The 23,834-nt window shown below is 40.8% G+C and overlaps 1 protein-coding gene across 1 annotated transcript in view; it reads left to right on the forward strand.

The window, feature by feature from the left end:
- The first annotated feature begins 7,095 nt into the window (after window positions 1–7,095).
- Window positions 7,096–23,834, forward strand: part of LOC130360997 (uncharacterized) — a 49,348-nt gene continuing 32,609 nt past the window's right edge. The window contains exons 1-2 of the mRNA XM_056563553.1: window positions 7,096–7,228; window positions 21,171–23,673. Coding sequence (XP_056419528.1) covers window positions 21,177–23,673 — 2,497 coding nt within the window. The 5' untranslated portion in view covers window positions 7,096–7,228; window positions 21,171–21,176. The remainder of the gene's footprint in view (window positions 7,229–21,170; window positions 23,674–23,834) is intronic.

Consider the following 23,834-nt stretch of genomic DNA (forward strand, 5'->3'; position numbering starts at 1 on the left):
TCCCTTGTATCATGCTTGCAGACCAGAAATGACCTTTCTTACAATAATTTAAGATGGGCAGAAGCCCTAAAATGTATTACTACTTTTACCAGGAATGAGGAATAGATTATTCTTTTGACATGTCTGTGAGCTTCTATTCTTGCATTTATTTACCCATTGGGGGAGATTTATGAAACCCTGTGTAGAGGAAGTGTAGAGGAACAGTGGTGCAGTTGCTCCAACCAATCAGATTGCTTCTTTCATTATTTTTTTTTATTTTTTTAAAGGCCTCTGAAAAATAAAAGAAGTAATCTGACTGGTTACTATAGGCAACTGTACCACTCTTCCTTTCAACAGGTTTGGATACATTTCCCCCAATGTGTCTGCAACAGGTCAAAATGTAGGCCTCCAACGTGTCCACTAAATGTCCTCAGCATTTACACTAGATAGTGAACTGAATAGGGACAGTGTTTGCACTGGATCGCGCCTGGATTTCCTTTCTTTAGGGTGTATGCACATGTACAGTATCCTGCGCATTATATTTCATGCACAAGCTGAGGCTGCAGATTTTACACTAAAGAGCAGGGACGTGCACAGACATTTTGTAGGGCAGGGGCTCAAATAAAAAAAAAGGCACTATAAAAAATAGCATATTTTTTATAATATACATTTTTTTTTGTAAAAAGCGGTCAAAACAAAAATGATACTGATAAAAACTTGAGATCAAGGCGCAAAAAATGAGCCCTCATACCGCGCTATATGCCGAAAAATAAAAAACTTTTAGGGGTCAGAAGATGACAATTTTAACCCCTTAAGGACTCAGGCTTTTCCGTTTTCGCACTTTCGTTTTTTCCTCCTTACCTTTTAAAAATCATAACCCTCTCAATTTTCCACCTAAAAATCCATATTATGGCTTATTTTTTGTCGCCAATTCTACTTTCCAGTGATGTTAGTCATTTTACCCAAAAATTCACGGCGAAACGGAAAAAAAAATCATTGTGCGACAAAATCGAAGAAAAAACGCCATTTTGTAACTTTTGGGGGCTTCTGTTTCTACGCAGTGCATATTTTGGTAAAAATTACACCTTATCTTTATTCTGTAGGTCCATAGGGTTAAAATGATACCCTACTTATATAGGTTTGATTTTGTCGCACTTCTGGAAAAAATCATAACTACATGCAGGAAAATTTATATGTTTAAAAATGTCATCTTCTGATCCCTATAACTTTTTTATATTTCCACGTACGGGGTGGTTTGAGGACTCATTTTTTGAGCCGTGATCTGAAGTTTTTATCGGTATGATTTTTGTTTTGATCTGACTTTTTGATCTCTTTTTATTCATTTTTTAATGGTATGAAAAGTGACCAAAATACGCTTTTTTGGACTTTGGAATTTTTTTGTGCGTATGCCATTGACCGTGCGGTTTAATTAATGATATATTTTTATAGTTCGGACATTTACGCACACGGCGATACCACATATGTTTATTTATTTTTTTATTTACACTGTTTTATTTTTTTATGGGAAAAGGGGGGTGATTCAAACTTTTATTAGGGAAGGGGTTGAATGACCTTTATTAACACTTTTTTTTTTTTTTTTTTGCAGTATTATAGGTCCCATAGGGACCTATAACACTGCACACACTGATCTCTCATGCTGATCACTGGAGTGTATATGCTTGATCTCCTCAAAATCATACCCCCCCCCCCTCCGCCTCCACCCAAACATAGCTCAACTACAACCACCAGTATGTAAAGGAACATAGCACGACTACAACCACCAGTATGTAAAGGAACATAGCACGACTACAACCACCAGTAGTATGTCCCTGGTCTCGGATGATAGGAGTCCTACATCCCTTAATATAAATATGTGTGTGTGTGTGTGTGTGTTTCCCAACCAGAGTGCTTTCAGCAGTTGCAACAGCTGGAGGCACTCTGGTTGTGAGACATTGATAAATACACACACATGCATAAATCAGTGTTTCACTACCAGGGTGACTCTAGCTGTTGCAAAACTACAACTCCCAGCATGGCCAGACAGCCAATACAGCTGGCTGCACCCTGGTTGGGAAACACTGATTACAGACAAATATAAAAACTTATATACACAAACATTAGTGTACTTCAGGGGCGCCATGCGATTTGTGACCACCACTGCAATAAGTGCTGCATCAATCCTGGGCCTTGTTGGCCTAGTGACAGATACAGCACTGCATATAACATACATAAAATACTATACATATAAACACACATATAACATACATGTGTATATACATGCAGTACATACACACCACACTATACACAAAGGCTTCACAGACATGTTCACACAATACATCTGCACACTATATATGAATACACTCACTGTTATAGGAAGCTGGCTGGGTGCAGGGAATACTTCAGTAACTGGATGTTCGGCAGGACTCTGTGCTTCCTGGTCCTTGCAGACTCAGCCGACAGGAAGTTACACTGTGCGAGATCGTTCAGCAACAGAACGGGGGGGGGGGGGCTTGTTAAAGGAGCCGAGCATCTCCCTGCCAGTGCCAGCGCTATACAAGTGACCCCTGCAGAGAGGTAGCACCTCTATAGAGTGAGCAGACTCACTTTGTTTACCAGTTTTGCAAAAAAAAAAAAAAAAGGGCATTAAAGAAGCAAGGGCAAAAAAGGGCAGGGGCTGAAGCCCCCTTTGAACCCTATGTGTGCACGTCCCTGCTAAAGAGTTCAACGTAAACAAAATAATTGAACACCGCTTTAAATCTGCAGCTTCAAATCCTGCCCATCCGATATGCTCAGGATACTGTACGTGTGAATACACCCTTAAAGGGGTACTCCAGTGCTTAGACATCTTATCCCCTATCCAAAGGATAGGGGATAAGAGGCTTGATCGCGGGAGTCCCGCCGCTGGGGACCCCAGGGATCATGCACGCGGCACTGTTTGTAATCAGTCCCCGGAGCGTGTTCGCTCCGGGACTGATTACCGGCAACTACAGGGCGGGTGGCGTGTGACGTCATGCCCCCGTGTGATGTCACGCTCCACCCCTCAATGCAAGTCTATGGGAGGGGGCGTGACAGCTATCGGCGGGATTCCCGCGACCAGGCATCTTATCCCCTATCCTTTGGATAGGGGATAAGATGTCGAAGCACCGAAGTACCCCTTCAAGCTGTCTGCAACAAAGACATTAGCAACAAATATTTTAAGTCCTGTTAGTTTTTGTAAAGGCCAAGTCAAAAATCTTGAATTTTCTCTTGTGTTCCTTAAACCATTCCTGAACACTTTGCAGTGCAATATGGGGCTTTATCCTGCTGAAAAGCATTAGAAAATGCCATTGCAATGAAGGGTGTACTTGTTGTGTGACAATGTTTAGGTAGGCTCCATATGAATGTCAGGACCCAATGTATTGTCCAGTAGAACATTGGCAGAGTATCACCCTGCCTCTGCTGGCTTGCTTTCTTCATATACCGTATAGACTCGAGTATAAGCCGACCCGAGTATAAGCCGAGGCCCCTAATTTCACCCCAAAATCCCAGGAAAAGTTATTGACTCGAGTATAAGCCTAGGGTGGGAAATACATCATCCCCCCCTGTCATCATCCAGACCCCCGTCATTAACATCCTCATCATCATCACCCTGTCATCATCCAGACCCTCATCATCATCACCTGCCATCATCCCCTTGTCATCATCCCCTTGTCATCATCCCCACCCCCCTTCATCATCCCCTTGTCATCATCCCACACCCCCCCTTCATCATCCCCTTGCCATCATCCCCACCCCCCTTCATCATCCCCTTGTCATCATCCCACACCCCCCCCTTCATCATTCTCTTGTCATCATCCGCCCTCAGTGGTCTTCAACCTGCGGACCTCCAGAGGTTTCAAAACTACAACTCCCAGCAAGCATGGGCAGCCATCGTCTGTCCGGGCTTGCTGGGAGTTGTAGTTTTGAAACCTCTGGAGGTCCGCAGGTTGAAGACCACTGCGGCCTTCCACATCATCCAGCCCCCTCTCACCCCCTTTAGTTCTGTACAGTACTCGCCTCCGCTCCGCGCTGGTCCGGTGCTGCAGGACTGTCCGGTGAGGAGGTCGTCCGGTGGGATAGTGGTTCCGGGCTGCTATCTTCACCGGGTGCGCCTCTTCTCCGCTCTTCGGGCCCAGAATAGAGGCGTTGCCTTGACGATGACGCAGAAGTACGTTGGTAATGAACGTACCTCTGCGTCGTCGTCAAGGCAACGTGACTATTCTGGGGCCGGGCCCGAAGCGCTTAGAAGAGGCCTCCCCGGTGAAGATAGCATCCCGGAACCACTATTCCACCGGACGACCTCCTCACCGGACCAGTGCCGAGCGGAGGCGAGTACTGTACAGAACTAAAGGGGGTGAGAGGGGGCTGGATGATGTCGAAGGCCGCAGTGGTCTTCAACCTGCGGACCTCCAGAGGTTTCAAAACTACAACTCCCAGCAAGCCCGGATAGCCGATGGCTGCCCGGGCTTGCTGGGAGTTGTAGTTTTGAAACCTCTGGAGGTCCGCAGGTTGAAGACCACTGCGGGTGGAGAGTTCACTCGAGTATAAGCCGAGGGGGGTGTTTTCAGCACGAAAAATCGTGCTGAAAAACTCGGCTTATACTCGAGTATATACGGTAACACAAACTTTTCCTGGGTTACGTATTTATAAAAGAGAATGGGGTATGTATTTATAAAGGAATCTGGGAATTATATTTATGAAAGGGGCTGTGAAATATATTAATATAGAGGTCTGGGGTATAAAGTATAGTTACATATTGGTTTGGGTTTTAAATTCATACAGAGGTCTGGGGTATGGATTTATATAGGGGTTCAGAGTATGACTTTATCTGTGTTGCTATAGAGGCTGCAGAAATGAGGGGTCTGCAGAAGTGAGGTGTATATGATGTCTCAGCAGCAAACTCTGAAGGTGTCAGAAGAAGTCTTCATCACAGTCTCAGTCAGATGGTGAAGAGAAGGAAACAGGAATCTGTGAGTCCATGGATTATGGAGTCGCCATCCGCTCTCCTGATCTGTCTGTTATGGTAAATAATTGCATTGTTCATGATATAACAATTCTGGAGCATTTTTACTCTATGTTGTGTTTTTCCCTCTATTATAAAAGGAGACATGTATATATATATATATATATATATATATATATACAAGGAGACTTCATGTGACCCATTAGTGATGCTACAAAAAGTTTCTGCATAGCCCTGGCCAGTCGGTTTCCATATAGCCAATTATCTTAGTAGGTATGGGATGTTTAAAGGGGTATTCCAGCAACATAAAATGTATCCCCTATCTGTCATACCCTATGAGCTAAAGAATGGGAACCAACTCTTCTGGCTGAATGGAGAGATAGTACACAGCAGACTGTGGTTATTAGTCCAGGCCAAAAACTATATACAGCCAGAAAGGACCAGACTAAAGTCACTTGCTGACTCCGTTTGGCTCATTGAAAAGAATGGGGTACAGTAGGGAAACAGCAGCAGGCAGGTCTGAAAATCTCTGAATTCGGCTGACAGACGTGGTATAAATGTACCCTTTTAGATTTTTTTTGTACTTTCACAACTAGCACCATAATGTTGCCGGTTTCCAGACTATTCATTTTAAATTTTATGATTATTTTTCAGCGCACTTACTGAAATAATGTGATGTGCTTTTATTAGTTATTGGTTGGGTTCTAAAACCCAGACCCTGACTTATCAAAATTTTTTACATGTCTTTGTGAGATGTCAAAAGTTTTTTCAAATGACTACTAAATGATACTTTAACTCATGAGCGGGTGAGAGAGCATGGTGAGGTTAAGGGAGCCAGGCCCATGCCATATCCAGCAGGTGACGGCTGCTATCAGAGATGGGTATGACACAGTAAACATAAAGTTATTTTGCTGCTTTAATGCAACAATAAAAAGTTGGAACTAATATTGTACAAGATGAGCATCTGCTAAAAGTAGACTTTGGATGGGGACTATGACAACTTTTAAAAGTGTTCCAGTGCCTGCCAGCTGCTTTCAAGGTCAAGGCTAAGGTACAGAAAGAAGGACAACCTGCAAAAAGGTTGTCGCTGCACCTGACGTACCCTCTACCCCGGGGCACATTTTTAATGGAGAAAAAATAAACGATTGGACATTTTACCACAAGTGCCGCTACACCTTTCTCTATTTGCCATTTGTCTCTTGTGTATGAGAACTTGTTACTGTGGCTTCACGCTACCCATGCACCCCTGATATATACCTGTACCACATATGGCTTGCCTGTTATATTGTTTTGTTAAATGGAAAGTGTATAAAGCCCACAGTAGCATAAACCTAGCTTTCTCCACAGTCTAACAAAAATGTTTTCCTGTACATATGAACATAAGAATTAAAATCGATTCTTGACTACCTTATATAAAGGTCAATCCCTGTAGTTTGCAGACATCATAGAATGAAGCCCATCTTTTCCTGCTTCCTGCTTTGGAATGAACCCAAAAATCAGCTGATGAGGTTATAGCTCCACCTAGAGGACAACAATGTGTAAGTCTGAAAAAAATGTTACCTTTGAAATATCTAATTGCCATATATCAGTATGACAGTAATCATGCCTTAAAGTAACTCCATATTCATATTGGTCAATATGTTCTATGAGGTCATTAGTTATTCTTATTTAATATTTTTAGAACTATTTACAAAACACAATGTTAGATTAATGGAATTTCTACTGTATTAGATGTTGAATGATTAGATTACACATAAAATATTTTTTTATAAACCTATAACCCGTCAATATAAAGCATTGGTGCTGGTTTAGAGGTAGAAAATGTTTATTTTTTATTGTCGAAGCAAAACATACGTTTTCAGAAGTCCTTTACAAGTTCTTTGGACTGATGAATGAGGGAATTCTGGATGCTTCACACTGTTGACCAGTCTAAATTAATCTGTTTAATTCAGATTACATCCAAAACCAATTTCAAACTGTTTGCGATCTGATTAAATTGAATTCCTTAAACAGTATGTGGCCCTTAACCAATAAGATGTTTATACATTAAGCACTATCTACACTTATAAATACATACAAGAAGATTATGGGACAAGACAGTGTCTTATCTTTCCCCACAGAAGTGTTGCTTTTAGGTGAACATGCAGTATGAGACTGCCTCAGCAGATCCTGTGAGGGTTCTGCACTAGATTTTAAGTTCTGTATGTATTGTGATGGTATTCATTTCCACAAGAAGCAGAATAGACCCTACAGCGGTTTACTGCAAAGGTAAGTGAATCCTATAAATCTCAATTGATGCTAGACTAGAATGATTAAAAATGTAGCCAACAATATTTAAATAAAACTACCCTCATATATCTATCTATCTATCTATCTATCTATCTATCTATCTACTGTATATAAACAGCTGTCTTCCTAATCTTCTACCCATTTATTGTGTTGGAGCTCTATCTGGAAGTAAAGTGGCTGATAAACGATATATCATAGATTTTTACATAATAGGTATCTTCTAATAGATCTATAACAGACAAGGAGAGATAAAATAAGACCATTATACACTGAGAAGGGGCCCCCTGCAAAAACATGTATTATCATCTAAAGTTCCTATGTGATAGCCATAAGAAATTGCATATATTTCTCATAGCTGCTGGTCTTATATGAAGAACAGAAGTCAAGCAACATACTGTACATTGCAAGGTTGAGCATTGTACAGTATATATACTGAGATCTGACTTTGTCCCTGATTTCAAGTATCCGTTGCGAGTCTGTTTGCTTGTAGCACCCTCTGCTCTGCTCCAGCATCAGGATTGACAACTGTATGTAAATTTATGGACAATATAGAAAAATAGACAAATATTGCCCTGTGTCCTTAATAAGAAGAAATAGATGATTGTTTTTGAAGGGAGATACTTGTGCAGGTTATGGTGACTTAATATTTTATAGGTCACAGCTATGTCCCCTAATTCGGTCACATCTGTGTTCTGAACAGGAGGATATACGGGAGGGAAATGATAATGTGGAGTCATTATGGGTAGAAATATATGGAGATAAAAAAAAAATTCTGATAGGGGTTTGTTATGAGCCACCAAACATAATGGAAGAGGAAGATCAATTACAGAGGCAAATAAACAAGGCAGCAAATCAGAATGAGGTGATAATAATGGGGACTTTAACTATCCTGATATAAAATGGGAGACTGAGTCCTGTGAATCTCATAAAGGAAACAGGTTTCTGACTATAGCTAAAGACAATTATCTGTCCCAAATGGTACAGGGCCCGACCAGAGGGGGCGCCCTACTAGACTTAATATTAACCAACAGACCTGACAGAGTAACTAATGTGCAAGTAGAAGGACACCTAGTAAATAGTGATCATAATATAACACATTATAACTTGTTCTTCATTAAGGGAATCTCTTGAGCGGCCACAAAAACAATGAACTTTAGGAAGGCAAAGTTTGATCAACGCAGAGAAGCCCTTAACAATATAAAACGGGACAATGTCCTCAAAAACAAGAGTACTTACATTAAATGGGAGATTTTAAGTATATTTTAAATTCTCACTGTAAGAGGTATATACCTTATAGGAATAAAAGGGTCAGGAATAAAAGAAAAACAATATGGGTGAATAAAAATATTAAGGGGGCAATAAATGACAAAAATAAAGCATTTAAATTTCTTAAACAGGACGACAGTGAATAAGCATTAAATATGTAAAAAGCAGATAAAAGCCGCAAAAATAGAGACAGAAAGACTCATTGCCAAAGAGAGTAAAACTAACCCCAAAATGTTCTTTAACTGTATAAATAGCAAAAAGGTCAAAAACGAAAGTGTAGGCCCTTTAAAAAATGATTAGGAAGAAATTATAGACGGGGATCAGAAAAAAGCAAATATGTTAAACATATTCTTCTCCAATGTATTCACCGAGGAAAATGAAATGCCAGGTGAAATACAGCGAGATAAGGTAAACTCCCCAGTACAGTCACCTGTCTAACCCAGGAAGAAGTACAGTGTCGCCTACAAAAAATCTAAATAGACAAATGACCAGGCCCAGATGGCATTCCCCCCCGTGTTCTAAAGGAATTAAGTAATGTAATAGACAGACCCCTATTTTTTTATATTCAGGGACTCTATAATGAAAGGGACTGTACCCCAGGACTGGCACATGGCAAATGCGGTACCAATATTTAAAAAGGGGTCAAAAGGTGATATCCTGAGAATTATAGGCCTGTTAGTATAACCTCCTTTGTATGTAAATTGTTTTAGGGTTTTCTAAGGGATGCTATTTTGCAGTATCTTGATAAAAATAAATGTATGACTCCATATCAGCATGGCTTTATGAGGGATCGGTCCTGTCAAACTTACCTGATCAGCTTTTATGAGGATGTCGTATATCTGGATTTTTCCAAAGCATTTGATATAGTGCCACATAACAGATTGGTGCATAAAATGAGAAGGATGGGGCTGGGGGAGAATGTGTGCAAAGTGGGTAAGTAACTGGCTCAGTGATAGGAAACAAAGGGTGGATATAAATGGTACTTATTCTGATTGGGTGACTGTTACTAGTGGGGTACCACAGGGGTCAGTCTTGGGTCCTGTTCTATTTAATATATTTATTAATGACCTTGTAGAGGGGTTGAATAGTAAAGTAGCAATCTTTGCAGATGATAATAAACTCTGTAAAGCGGTAAACACTATAGAGGACAGTGCACTGTTACAAATGGATCTGGATAGGTTGGAGCTTGGGGCTGAGAAATGGCAGATGAGATTCAACACATAAATGTAAGGTTATGCACATGGGGAAGAAAAATCCGGGCTAGGATTATGTATTAAATGGGAAAACACTTGGGACCACTGACGTGGAAAAGGACTTGGGAGTCTTAGTTAACAATAAATTTAGCGGTAGTGACCAGTGTTGGGCAGCTGCTGCCAAGGCAAATAAAATCATGGGGTGCATCAATAGGGGCATAAATGCCCACAACAAGGAAATAATTCTACCGCTGTACAAATCACTAGTCAGACCACACATGGAATACTGTGTACAGTACTGGGCACCAGTGTACAAGAAAGATATAGTGAAGCTGGAGAGGTTTCAAAGACGGGCAACCAGGGTAATACGGGGAATGGGAGGACTACAGTACCCAGAAAGATTATCAGAGTTAGGGTTATTTAGTTTAGAATAAAGAAGGAGGATTAGGTGCTACCTAATAACTATGTATAAATATAACAGGGGACCGTACAGAGATATTTCCCATGATCTAGTTATACCCAGGACTGCATCCATAACATGCGGGCATCCTCTAGATTTAGAGGAAAGAAGGTTACTACACAAGCACAGATGGGGGTTCTTTACTGTAAGAGCAGTGAGACTATGGAACTCTCTTCCAGAGGAGGTGGTCATGGGGAACTCTGTAAAAGAGTTCAAAAGGTGTCTGGATGCATTTTGGGAGAGTAATAACATTACAGGTTATGGATACTAGATTTATAGGGACAGAACGTTGATCCAGGGATTTATTCTGACTGCCATAATTGGAGTCGGGAATTTATACCTCTACAATGAGGGTTTTTTGCCTTTCTCGGAATCAACTTAGTAGAAACTCATTAGGGATATGGGTTGAACTTGATGGACTCTGGTCTTTTTTCAACTATGTAACTATACACAGTATAATGTTTATTTTTTTTGCCAAGCTTTTCAGGGCAAATACAATAAAGGAGATTGGTAACCACAGCTAGTGTTAAGCGGCATAGGCCATATTCGAATTCGCGATATTTCACGAATATATGGACGAATATTCGTCATATACTCGCTTAATTCGCATATTCGTAATATTCACGTTTATTTTCGCATATGCGTAGATGCGCATATACGAAAATTAGCATAAGCGAAAATTTACATATGCGAAAATTAGCATATGCTAAAATTTGCATAAGCAAACATTCGCATATGCGAAAATTAGCATATGCAAATGTTCACATATGCGAAAATTCGTACGCCAGTCTCACACAGTAGTATTAGAGGCTTCTTTACACCATTGCGAATATTCGCGAGCAACACTAACTACAGCTAGAACTCAATTACCATTTACCACCACAGCCATTAGGGCAGATGTGTCAGCATATTTATGCCTAGGGTTATCCAGGATTAAATATTTTGTTCGTCATTTGGCTATAAATGACCACATTAGCACAAATAATTCAATTTACTTATGTTAAAGGGGTATTCCAGGCAAAACCTTTTTTTTTTTATATATATCAACTGGCTCCGGAAAGTTAAACAGATTTGTAAATTACTTCTATTAAAAAATATTAATCCTTCCAATAGTTATTAGCTTCTGAAGTTGAGTTGCTGTTTTCTGTCTTACTGCTTTCTGATGACTCACGTCCTGGGAGCTGTCCAGCTCCTATGGGGATATTCTCCCATCATGCAAGGGATATTCTCCCATCATGCACAGCTCCCGTGACGGGACATCATCATTGAGCAGTTAGACAGAAAACTTCAGAAGCTAATAACTATTGGAAGGATTAAGATTTTTTAATAGAAGTAATTTACAAATCTGTTTAACTTTCCGGAGCCAGTTGATATATATAAAAAAGTTTTTGCCTGGAATACCCCTTTAAACATTTTGCTGCTTTCATGATGTCAGGTTCAATGCAAATGTGGCTCAGGCTGTAAATGACATACCTCCTATGTCTTACTGTATGTTGATATTAACAACCTTGGGGATATAAGTCCCCTCAGGGAAACCCTGAATAAAGACCCTCTCTGGTCTAAAACTTTACTTTTATTAATTTTGCAACTAATAATTAAGGGTGCTCGATTACCACTAGGTGGCAGTGTGTGATTAAAATTACAATCCCTTATTTGTTATATTTCAGTTTTATGGCATCCTATGCATGGATGTGAGTGACCGCGGAGCTCTGTTTGCAGTTCCCTGCTCTGATGCTGTCTACAGACATAGCATCACACAACTCCGTGGTCCATCCATATTCAAAAACAGGGATTGAGCTAAAATCTATTCTCCTCTGACTCAACATTTCGCCAGTAGGAACTGGCTTTTTCAAGAGTGTGAGGTACCTCATCAGTGCCAGCACAGCAATTAAATCAGAATACTGATGTGTGTGGGGGGATGTATGTTTGAGGGGTGCTGTGTGTGTTTTTGTGGTACGGTTTGTCTAAAGGTGCTGTTTGTGGGGTTGCTGATTGTGAGGTGCTGTTTGTGGGGGTGCTGTGTGTGTGTGTTTGAGGGGTGCTGTGTGTGAGGTGATGTGTGGCCGAGGGGTGCTATGTGTGTGTGTGTGAGGTGCTGTGTGTTTGAGTGGTGCTGTGTTTGAGGGGTGCTGAGTGTGTTTGAGGGGTGCTATGGGTGCTGTGTGGGGGATGGGGTACCTAATACAAAATACATACATAAAATACATAAAAAAAATGTTATTTCAGCTACCGTGTTGCATGCTAGGGTGGTGCTGCAGTAGTTTTTAGTATTTTTGCTGGTAGAAGAGCATGGACTGCAGAGAGTGGGCCGTGTCCCGTGTATCAGAACAAAGCAAACAAAAAAAGGTGCCTCTTTCAAGTTGCTTGCAGTTTTAAAACATCAAACCTTTAATCTGTATGCATTAAAAATAGAAAAAGGTGACATCATAAAAGAGAAGCAAAACTCCAACACATTTTGAGCTAAATGTAGTTTAGCTCAAAACGCACTGGAATTTCACTTTTCTTTTATGATTGATGTCCACCTTTTTCTATTTATAATGCATACAGATTAAAGTTTTGATGTTTTAATACTATATGCACGGTTATCCTTGGAAGAGCTGGAGGCAACTTTCTTTTATCTTTTGTTCTGATTCATAATACATATATACATACGCCATACATACATACACACATCATACACACATAACATACATATATATATATATATATATATATATATACACATCATACATACAAAATGCATAAATACATACTATATGCATACATACAAACATCATACATATATAATACATGCATACATCATACACATATAATACATACATCCTATATACATATGCACATCATACATTATACATACACAAAGCCATAATATATACATATACACATCATACATAAATACATCATACATCCATAATACATACATAATAAACACACCATACATACATAATACACACCATACATATTACACACATCATACATACATACATCCCACCCCCCTCCCGTCCACGGTCGCCTTACCTGAGTCATTTCTCACCAGCTTTGCACCATCACCCACTTCGTCCTCGCGCCGAGGAATGGACACCCGGTGCCAGGAGTTGCGGCCAGGATCATCCCAGGAGGTGGAGGCAGACGTGCGCAGCTGTGGGGCAGCCCCTGCGCCTTCCTTTAGTGCAGCAGTGTGCGCGGCTGGGGAAGGGGGGAGGAGCGGCCCGGAGGAAGGTGCAAAGAACGGCCAAAGGGGATAGAGCGGCCGGAGGACTGGGGGGATAGAGCGGACGGAGGACGGTGGGATAGAGCGGCCGTAGCCGCAAGTTAAAAATAAATACATTTTTAGACATTCCGCAAAGACAGACGTCCGGCCAACCGGTGTGTCCTGAAAGGCATCCATGGCGACCTATGGCCGCGTGCCCACAGAGGGGGCTCGGTGTGCCACCTGTGGCACGCGTGCCATAGGTTCGTCATCACTGAACTATAGCAATCATTTGATTGCTTATACTCTTCAGTGCTATGCATAGGACAGAGCACTGATCAGTATTATCGGCTATCTCCTGCTCTGGTCTTCTCGATCTATGACCAGAGCAGGAGACGCCGGGAGACGGACGGAGGCAATACGATCATCTATTTTATTATGCGCATTGCAGCAGATGCCGTGATCTGTACAGATCACGGCATCTGAGGGGTTAATGGCGGACATCCGCATGATCGCGGATGTCGGCCATTACCGGTGGGTCCCCTGGCTGCTGGTGCGCGAAGTACCGCCAAACCAGGACGTACATTTACATCCGTGGTCGTTAAGGGGTTAAGGCGCCAGACCCCAGGTACAGCTTCTATAGCTGAGCCACTTTAAGGGGCACATGTAGCGCATCCACAGCAGGTTTCCAGCAGTTGAAATTCCCCTTTAGGAACCCACTGACTTTAATGGGTAGCAACATTATCCACAATTTCAGCTGTGAGAAACACCCTGCGGATGTGTTATGTGTGACCCTACCCTAAAGCATAAAATAAAAAATAAAAAAATTGTGATATGTAACAAAGACATGTCCAAAGTTAACATTGGTCAAGGTCTCAGTGCTGAGACTCCACCTGATCATGAGACATAACTGTCATGTCGGGCAGGTATATGTGCAGCCCTGAGTTCACCCATAGCCACTCTGTTTGCTTGAGTATCCGCCCTAAGCAACAATATTCATCTAGATGGTTGCCCCTGTTTTCAATAAGTACAGGAGAGTAAAAAGGTCCAAAACAACAAACAAAACAGTATGGAGGTCAGGAAAACAGGTTAGGACACAAAGTGTTAACAAAAGCACAAACCAGGGAGCACAATACAGCAAACAGACAAACAGATAGAGCAACAAATGAATGTGAGACAGGCCAGATCCAACCAGGATAGCCTGCAGTACCAATATGGAAGACAGGTCAGGTCACTATGGAAAAATATAAAAAATACACAGAGAAGATCAAGCCAAATGTATAAAAAAAAAGCTAGTGCAGATACAAGCAAATACAAGCAATGAACCTGATTTTGTGTAGACACAGAGAGCAGATGTGATAGGCTCTAATCCAAGCCCCTAATAGGACTGGGCGTCACCACAGCTATATATGATGCTCAAGCCAAACACCAGAAAACTTAGACCCCTTTCACACTACAGGTATCATCCTGTAAAAACCCTCCGTTATTACTTCTGGCAAAAAGTCCTGAAAACGGCCGTCAAAAAAATCCCATTCATGTCAATGGGATTTTTTGAACATCCTTTTGCATCAGGCATGTCAGTTTTTCCTAATGTCAGTTATTTTTTTCAGGCACAAAAGACTAATGCACAAATTTTTGGTCAGGCCAAAAAAATTGTGAAAAAACGGACGTCAAAATTTAACATTGAAGTCTATGGGAACCGGATGTTCAAAAAAAACATCCGTTATCATCAGTTATTGATGAACAACATCAGGTTTTTTTTTTAAAGAAAAAAACATTAAAAATAACGGATGATGGTCATCGGTTATCATCCGTTATTACCAGTTATTGTAAAATAATGGCAGTAAAAATGCAGGATGATACATGTAGTGTGAAAGAGGCCTTTAAGGGGTGTTCCAGGATTTTTTTTAATTGACTATGATACAGGGGCTGTAATGTTTTGTGTTTGATGGTTGGTCTCACAATTCTTCTGTGATTTTTGGCCCAATGTTTATTTTTTACAGCACAAAAAAATGACTGTCTCAGGTTTTCTCTGGTTGCAGTATGGCCCGAGACATTACATCAGTAGTCAGGTGTTCAGAGGAAGCCTCTCTTGCTTCAATGGGTGCAGTGACCGCTGGGTGGGAGGTAGATCATTCTGCAGAGAATTGTAGGTTATCAACAGCTGGAGGAACCCTGGTTAGAAAACACTGGTCTGTTGCATTGAAGGCAGCACAATTGTGTTTTAATGGGTGGGGGTGCTGATGTGTGGGAGGAAGAAAAATGACCTCACACATACAAACAAGGAATTATGGGACATGTAGTTCGAGGGAGAGAACTCCAACAGGAAATAGCCAGTCACAAAAAGTTAGCCAGAGCGTTATGGTTGACACAGAACATAGCCGTTTAGCTCCAAGTCATGCACAGATCCTTTCTAAGAATGTCCATTACTGTGTGGCAGGTAAGTACTAAAATCACCTTTTGGTGGATAACCCTTTTAACACTTAACACTCAGTCAGAACTAGATTGAGTCATTGCAATAAACATGTGAAGCAGTCCTGTTTCCTTCTGTGAACACAGCAGGTGCTATTCATTATCCTGATGACAGCCCTGCTACTGTGATGCTCCCAGACCTTTGAGAGGGTGTGGAGCTTGGTCCAATAGCGTTTTGCGTTTGGTCCCGATGTCCACACTGCTCTAGGCTGGCTTTTTATACTCTATTCACTTAAGTGTTTCTTGCCTGGAATATTAGATCTTTCCTTGTTACTGACTTTGTGATTGTATCCTGGTTTATCTGCATATATTCTTGGCTTCTTCTCTGACTACTCTTTTTGCTTACTGTTTCTATACTGCACTGCTATCTCTGTTACATAGTTAGTATGGTTGAAAAAAGACATACGTCCATCAAGTCCAACCAGGGTATAGAAGGGAAGGGTGTAAGGGGATAAGGGGAAGGGATGTTACTGCCCTGGCTAGCTGACATTGCTCATATATTTAGTTTGTGCTCCTTGTGTTTGTCCTGTTTGCTGTTCAGTTTTTGCTAACCCATTGCGCCCCAACCTGATCCCTGACTTTTGTACTGTGTTTCTATTTTATTGTTTTGACATTGCTACACAATGCTCTCATTCAGTATAGGGACTGTTGTTCAGTTGGGGGGTCTGTCGCTTAGGGCAGATCGTCAAGTAGGCAGTGATAGAGGCTGTGGGTGAGCTCAGGGCTGCACATATTCCTGCCCAACATGACATTATAAATATATATGATCAGTTTCTATTATGAGGTAAGTTATAGATTAGACCAGGATGAAGCTGTGGATGTTGTATATCTGGACTTTTCTAAGGCATTTGACACAGTGCCACATGCCACATGAAGAGTTAGTACATACAATGAGGATGCTGGGACTAGGGGAGGACATATATAAATGGGTTAGCAACTTGCTCAGTGGTAGAAAGCAGAAGGTGGGTATCAATTGAAATAGTGGGGTACCGCAGGAGTCAGTACTAGATCCACTTCTTTTCAATATGTTTATTAATGACCTTGTAAAGTGGTTACAGAGTAGAGTTTTAATATTTGCAGATGACAGTAAACTGGGTAAGAGGAGGAGGATAATATAATATTATAGAGGGATCTGGGGAAGCTGGAGGCTTGGGTATACAAATGGTAAAATAAGCATAATGTGGATGAATGTGAGGTAAGGGGTGTAGCTATAGGGGTTCAGAAGTAGCAGTCACCCTGGGCCTTGGTGCCTAAGAGGGCCCCAAAGCACATCTGCCCCATAAGAGACCAGTATTATAATTGGCACAAGAGGCCCTGTTGCAGATTTTGCATCTGGGCCCAGAAGCTATAAGTTATGCCTCTGTGTGAGGCTATGCACTTGGGCCATGGAAACAATGTGGACAATTATGAACTAAATAAAAAAACATGGGATAAAACTTCTACTAAAAACTACTTGGGGGTACTAGTGGACAGTAAACTCAGCTTAAGTGACCAGTGCCAGGCAGCTGCTGCCAAGGCTAACAAGGTCATGGGATGTATCAAGAAAGGCATAGAGGTTCATGACAGGAACATAGTTTTGCCTCTGTATAAATCACAATTCAGACCATATATGGAGTATTGTGTCCAATTTTGGGCACCTGAATAAAAGAAGGACATGGTTGAACTGGAGAGGGTACAGAGGAGAATGACAAGGATAATTAATAGTATGGGAGGATTACAGTAATAAGGTTATCAAGCTTAGGGTAATTTAGTTTGAAGAATAGACGTCTTAGGGGTGATCTGATCACAATGTACAAATATATGTATGGACAGTACAAAGATTTTTCTAGTGAACTTTTTTACACCTAGGCAGGTAACAATGACAAGGGGCACGCTCCCTCCCATAGGCTTGCATTGAGGAGGTGGAGGGTTACATCACATGGGGGCGGAGCCGTGACATCACTATGCTCCGTCTCCGTGATCGCCAGTAATCAGACCCTGAGCGAGCACGATCCAGGGGCTGATTCTAACGGGGTGTGGCGTGGAAGATCACGGGGGTCCCCAGCGGCGGGACACCGCGATCAGGCATCTTATCTTAGCGCCGGAGTACCCCTTTTAATAAAAAGTGATCAAAAAGTCACATACACGCAAATAAGAAAAGTGAAAAAGTTATAAGTGTCGGAATAGGTAAACTTTGTAGTCGGAACTTTTTTTAAAAGTAGTACAGTAATAGTAAAGCATGCCATCATTTAAATCACACTGACCCACAGAATTAAGAGAACATGTCAGTTTTACTGTGAAGTATACTGCATAAAAACAAAACTTTTCAAATGTTGCAAAATTGTGGTTTTCTTTTCAGCTATTCCACAAAATAATATTTTTTGGGTATAAATAAAAGGTGTCATTACAAAGTCACACAAGCCCTCATGTGGGTCTGAAAAAAAGCAAAATGAAAGAGTAATGGCTCTTTGAAGGTGATGAGGGAAAAACAAAAATGCTAAATTGAAGCTGGCTTTGTCCTTAAGGTCAAAGTGGGCTTTGTCCTAAAAGGGGAACTCCGGTGGCAACAAGTAGAAAACAAATGTTTTCAAATCAACTGGTGCCTGAAAGAAACAGATTTGTAAATTACTTCTATTAAAAAATCTTAATCCTTCCAGTACTTATTAGCTGCTGTATAGAACAGAGAAATTTGTGAATTTATTTTCTGTCTGACAACAGTGCTCTCAGCTGACACCTCTGTCCGTGTCAGGAAAGGTCCAGATTAGAAGCATATCCCCATAGAAAACCTCTCCTGCTGTAGACAGTTCCTGACACGGACAGAGGTGTCAGTAGACAGCACTGTTGTCAGACAGAAAAGAACTTCACAAATTTCTCTGTAGTATATCTGTAGTATACAGCAGCTGATAAGTAGTAGAAGGGTTAAGATTTTTTAATAGAAATAATTAACAAATCTAACGTGTGAGAGAGCATAGAAAATGAGCGGCACTCACCACAAACAGCTAGCGACAACTTCTTTATTTCCTAGACATGCAGTTAGAACATACAGGTGCAGGGAGACAGGAACGCCGGGGAATCTGGCTGACTGGTCACAGCCATATCGTGCTTCCGCACTTCGTCAGACCATCTCGTCCACTGAGAGCTCACTAGGTAAATACCTGTTAGGCTCCACCCATGGGCGGTCATTTCTGTTACATATAAGTGCAAGTGCAAAAATACAAAAACATAGAAAACGTATAAAACCCTTGTGCGTCCGTGCGCATTATCCACCGGGCCTCGGCTTGAACCAGCAACTTGCGTCTGTCTGAACCGTCTATGCTGTTAATTCTTTCAATCCCAAAGAATTTTAGTGATTTTGGGTCCCCTGCATGCATATCAATTACATGATCGATCACTCTTGGTGATCCTTTCCTCGATTTGATCGAGTATAGATGTTCCCGAAATCTGTGGTGCATTGGTTTGGTAGTGCTACCGACGTAAAATCGGTACAAAATCTGGTACAAACAGATTGGCGGGGTGGCTATGGGCACTCCGGTGGCCTGCACTCTCGCCAATCTGTTTGTGGCATGTTTTGAGAAGACTTTTGTCTTCTCAGAAATGTATCCTTTTCTAAGCCACATAAAGGGATACGTCCGCTTCGTGGATGATATCTTTGTTATGTGGTCAAGTACCACAGATGATTTTGAGAATTTCGTCCAGTTTCTTAATATCGTTAATGACATGAATCTTAGTTTCACTTTCAAAACTAGTTCTACTCAACTTGAATTTTTAGACGTGCTAGTAACCCTAAATGATGAGGGTCTATCCACGTCTGGTTTCACAAAAATAACAGCAGGTAACTCATTACTACACTATTCTAGTTACCACCCAGACCACACAAAATCAGCCATCCCTTATGGGCAGCTACTTAGATTAAAAAGAATTAATAGTTCTGAAGAAAACTTTAAAATCCAAGCAAAAGATTTGCTCACCAGGTTGGAGGACAGGGGGTACCCCAAACCAGTTTTGGATGCAGCTTTAAAAAGGGCATCAAGCCAAAATAGGAATACGCTGGTGCATGGATCTGGATCGAGAAGAGAGAGGCCGTATCGCTTCTCCTTCTCTTTCAAATTCAGTCCAATAAATGCAGCGATCAAAAAAGCTGTATCAAAACACTGGTATTTGATTCAAAGGGACTCTGTCCTATCCAACTTCAGTGAGAAAATGCCCCTAGTTACATTCAAACGGTCAAAAAATTTGGGGAACGTCCTTACAAAAAGTACATTTTCCTCCAGTAAACTTAACCCAAATTTGTTACAATCTAGCAGCCCAAAAGGTAATTACAGGTGTGGAGCATGCAAATGGTGTCCCTCTTTGATTTGCGAAAAAGTTATCACAATCGGAGGTGTGGAGATTAAATGCAGGGACCTTTTTTGTTGTAAAACGAAATTTGTGGTGCATGGCCTGGTGTGCGTTTGTGGCCGATTTTACGTCGGTAGCACTACCAGACCAATGCACCACAGATTTCGGAAACATCTATACTCGATCAAATCGAGGAAAGGATCACCAAGAGTGATCGATCATGTAATTGATATGCATGCAGGGGACCCAAAATCACTAAAATTCTTTGGGATTGAAAGAATTGACAGCATAGACGGTTCAGACAGACGCAAGTTGCTGGTTCAAGCCGAGGCCCGGTGGATAATGCGCACAAATGCACAAGGGGACCTCGGCTTGAACGATAAACTTGATCTGAGCATATTTCTTTAACTCTGCCCTTGCCACAGTATCACAAATCTTGGCTAAGTTTCTGTTTTTAAATGTTTTTATATGTTTTCTACGTTTTTGTATTTTTGCACTTGCACTTACATGTAACAGAAATGACCGCCCATGGGTGGAGCCTAACAGGTATTTACCTGGTGAGCTCTCAGTGGACGAGATGGTCTGACGAAGTGCAGAAGCACGATACGGCTGTGACCAGTCAGCCGGATTCCCCGGCGTTCCTGTCTCCCTGCACCTGTATGTTCTAACGGCACGTCTAAGAAATAAAGAAGTTATCGCTAGTTGTTTGTGGTGAGTGCCGCTCATTTTCTATACTCTCTCACACTTTTGATTCATGATTCTGTCCTGGCCGAGCACCCCACCAGCAGCGACATACATGCACACCTGTTTTACCAAGAGTGATCACTAGGCTGCACGACTGGCTGTGCCGAACGCTGTTTCTCACTGCAAGCATTAATTTACAAATCTGTTTAACTTTCTTGCGCCAGTTGATTTGAAAACATTTTTTTCCACTGGAGTTCCCCTTTAAGGGGTTAAAAGGTTGATGGCAGAACATGCTCATTTAGTCTAATGCCACATTTCCATTTTTTTTTCTCTTCACAGAAAAAAATGCATTTTATTTTGCTCTTTCTGGCTTTTTGTGGAGCCTTTGACTTTACGTCTCCTAACAAATGTGAAAATGCATACGACTGCCCCAAAGATTACCAAGAAGTCTTCATGAAGGAAACTATTACTGAGATCCCAAAATCCATCAGTCAAAAAACAACTGAAGTATTCTTTGTGCAGACTGGAATTTCGACAATCCGGCAAGATGCATTCAAGTACAAGACTCATGTGGAAAAGGTATTCTTCATAAATAATAAAATTAGCTCAATAGAAGCTGGTGCCTTTGATAATCTACAAAACCTTACGGAACTCGAAATATCTGGAAATTCAGATTTGCATGAGCTTAAGGCTGGAGTCTTCAGCAATCTCAGCAGCCTGGTAAAGCTGGTTCTTAGGAACAACAACATTACTTCTTTGGATCAAGGAATTTTTGACGACCTACACAATTTAGAAGATCTCTACCTAAATCTCAACAACTTACCTTCTTTTCCTCCTGGCATATTTGATGCAATTGGAAAACTCAAAATACTGCATCTAGCAAAAAATAAATTGACTTTGTTACCGGAGGACATATTTAGTAAATTGCCTAATTTAAAAATTCTCCGTCTCTATGAAAATGAGTTTACAGAGCTTCCTCAAGGATTGGTAGACAGTAACCACCTTCTTAGTGAATTCAGTATTAATAATAACAAAATAAAAATATGGCCCAAAGGTTTTTTGGCTAAGTCAAAGAATCTTGAAAAATTGTTCTTGGAAAGTAATTTGTTTGAAGAACTTCCAGATCAAATGCTATTCGGGCTTAATAAAATAAAATATCTTAGAATGAATAAGAATAAATTAAAGAGGCTCCCGGATTCAATATCTGATGGTAATGTTGTTACAGAACTTGATCTGTCCGAAAATGAAATAACTGATATTCCAGCTACCGCATTTAATAATTTTATAAAGTTGAAAAAGTTGGTGATTTCTTCAAACAGACTTACTGAGCTAACCAAGGAAATGTTTTCTGGTTTGGGAAAGTTAACAGAGATTAATATGGAAAAAAATAATCTTAGTAGCTTACCAAATGAGGTGTTCTCATCCCTCCCAGAGTTAAAGACACTTAGACTTAATAACAACAAGTTCACCAGCATCAGTGTTAGTCCAATTGAGTCTGTGCCCAAACTTACTAGTTTATTTTTAAAGAATAATCCCTGGGCTTGTGACTGTAACTTACATGATCTCTACAACTGGATAAATGGCAACAAAGCAAAAGTAAGGGACATTGATAAGATATTGTGTGAATTGCCAGATAATCTCAAAGGACAAGTGGTAAACTCTCTAAAAGTTGATGAATTAGTTTGCTCAACAACTCCAAGGACAACATTACAAACCACCACCAAAGCAGCCATTATCACAACTCTTCCAACTACCATCCACACAACTCAGCAGATCACTACTGTAAAGCCTAAAACAACTCTAATGACTACAACACTTAAAACAACAGTCCCTCATACCACTCCTCTGCCAACTACAGCTCATATGCCAACCACTCAATTTATGCCAACCACACAATTTACAACAAGGCTTACAACTCCCGACATGACAACTTTAAGAGTTTCAACGCCTCAAGAAACAACTCTCATGCAAACAACAGCTGTTGAAGTCACAACACCACGTATGACAACTATTATGGCAACCACAGAAAATACAACCCCACAACTTACTACAACTGTAAAAATTACAACACCCAAAGAAACAACTTTAATGCAAACTACAACTATAGAAGTTACAACTCACGCAAGAACAACCATAGAAACCACTAAACTCACAACCACCCAATCTACTACAGTAAAACTAACAACTCTGCCAGAAACAACAACTTTGCATCCCACTAGTCCTGAGTCTACAACTGTTCAAAAGAGAACAACAATCATCGAAACAACAAGCAGCCCTCAAGCCACATCAACTGCATATTCTACACCTGAAACAACATATGAAGCATCTACAACAGCTCCCAAGACACTGACTCTTAGCACTCTTATGCCAACTTCAACACCAAAGGAAGCTACATCTGCAATTTCAGTCCCTTCACTGAAGCTAACAACTTTATTCACTACACAGAAAATGACAACAGGTGTCTCTTCTACTGAAATCAAATCTACATGTAGTCCAACCAGAGAGACCTCTACAACATTACCCACAGCAACAGACTTTTTGATGCAAACTGTTTCTACAGAAAGCAACGTAACTTCCTTGAGCACTGTTGCAACAACAGAGATTATTAATAAAGATGGCAACTCTTTACTACCTTCATCAGCCACATTACAGTTAAAAGACAGTGGGTTTCTATTTGGATCTAGAGTTCATCACTGTCAGTTTTTATTTGTCTCCTACTTGACTTTACTATGTATTGAAATCTGTACTACATTTTTTTTAATAACATTCAGTTACAGATTACACAAATCTATACGTAGTGTAAAGATACCAGCACGTCCTGTAATACTGGTTTGTATGTATAGTAAAAAGGAGAAGACATAACTTCAGTACACTTACATTTTTTAGGTACTGCAATTAAAGTCTGATGAAAGGAACCGAAAAGACTTGTATAGAAATAATAAAGAAGAATAACAAGTTAATGATGGTGTTTGCCACCATCATTAACATATCTATATACTTTTT

This window comes from Hyla sarda, chromosome 3, assembly GCF_029499605.1.
Source record: "Hyla sarda isolate aHylSar1 chromosome 3, aHylSar1.hap1, whole genome shotgun sequence".
In the NCBI taxonomy this organism is placed as follows: Eukaryota; Metazoa; Chordata; class Amphibia; order Anura; family Hylidae; genus Hyla; species Hyla sarda.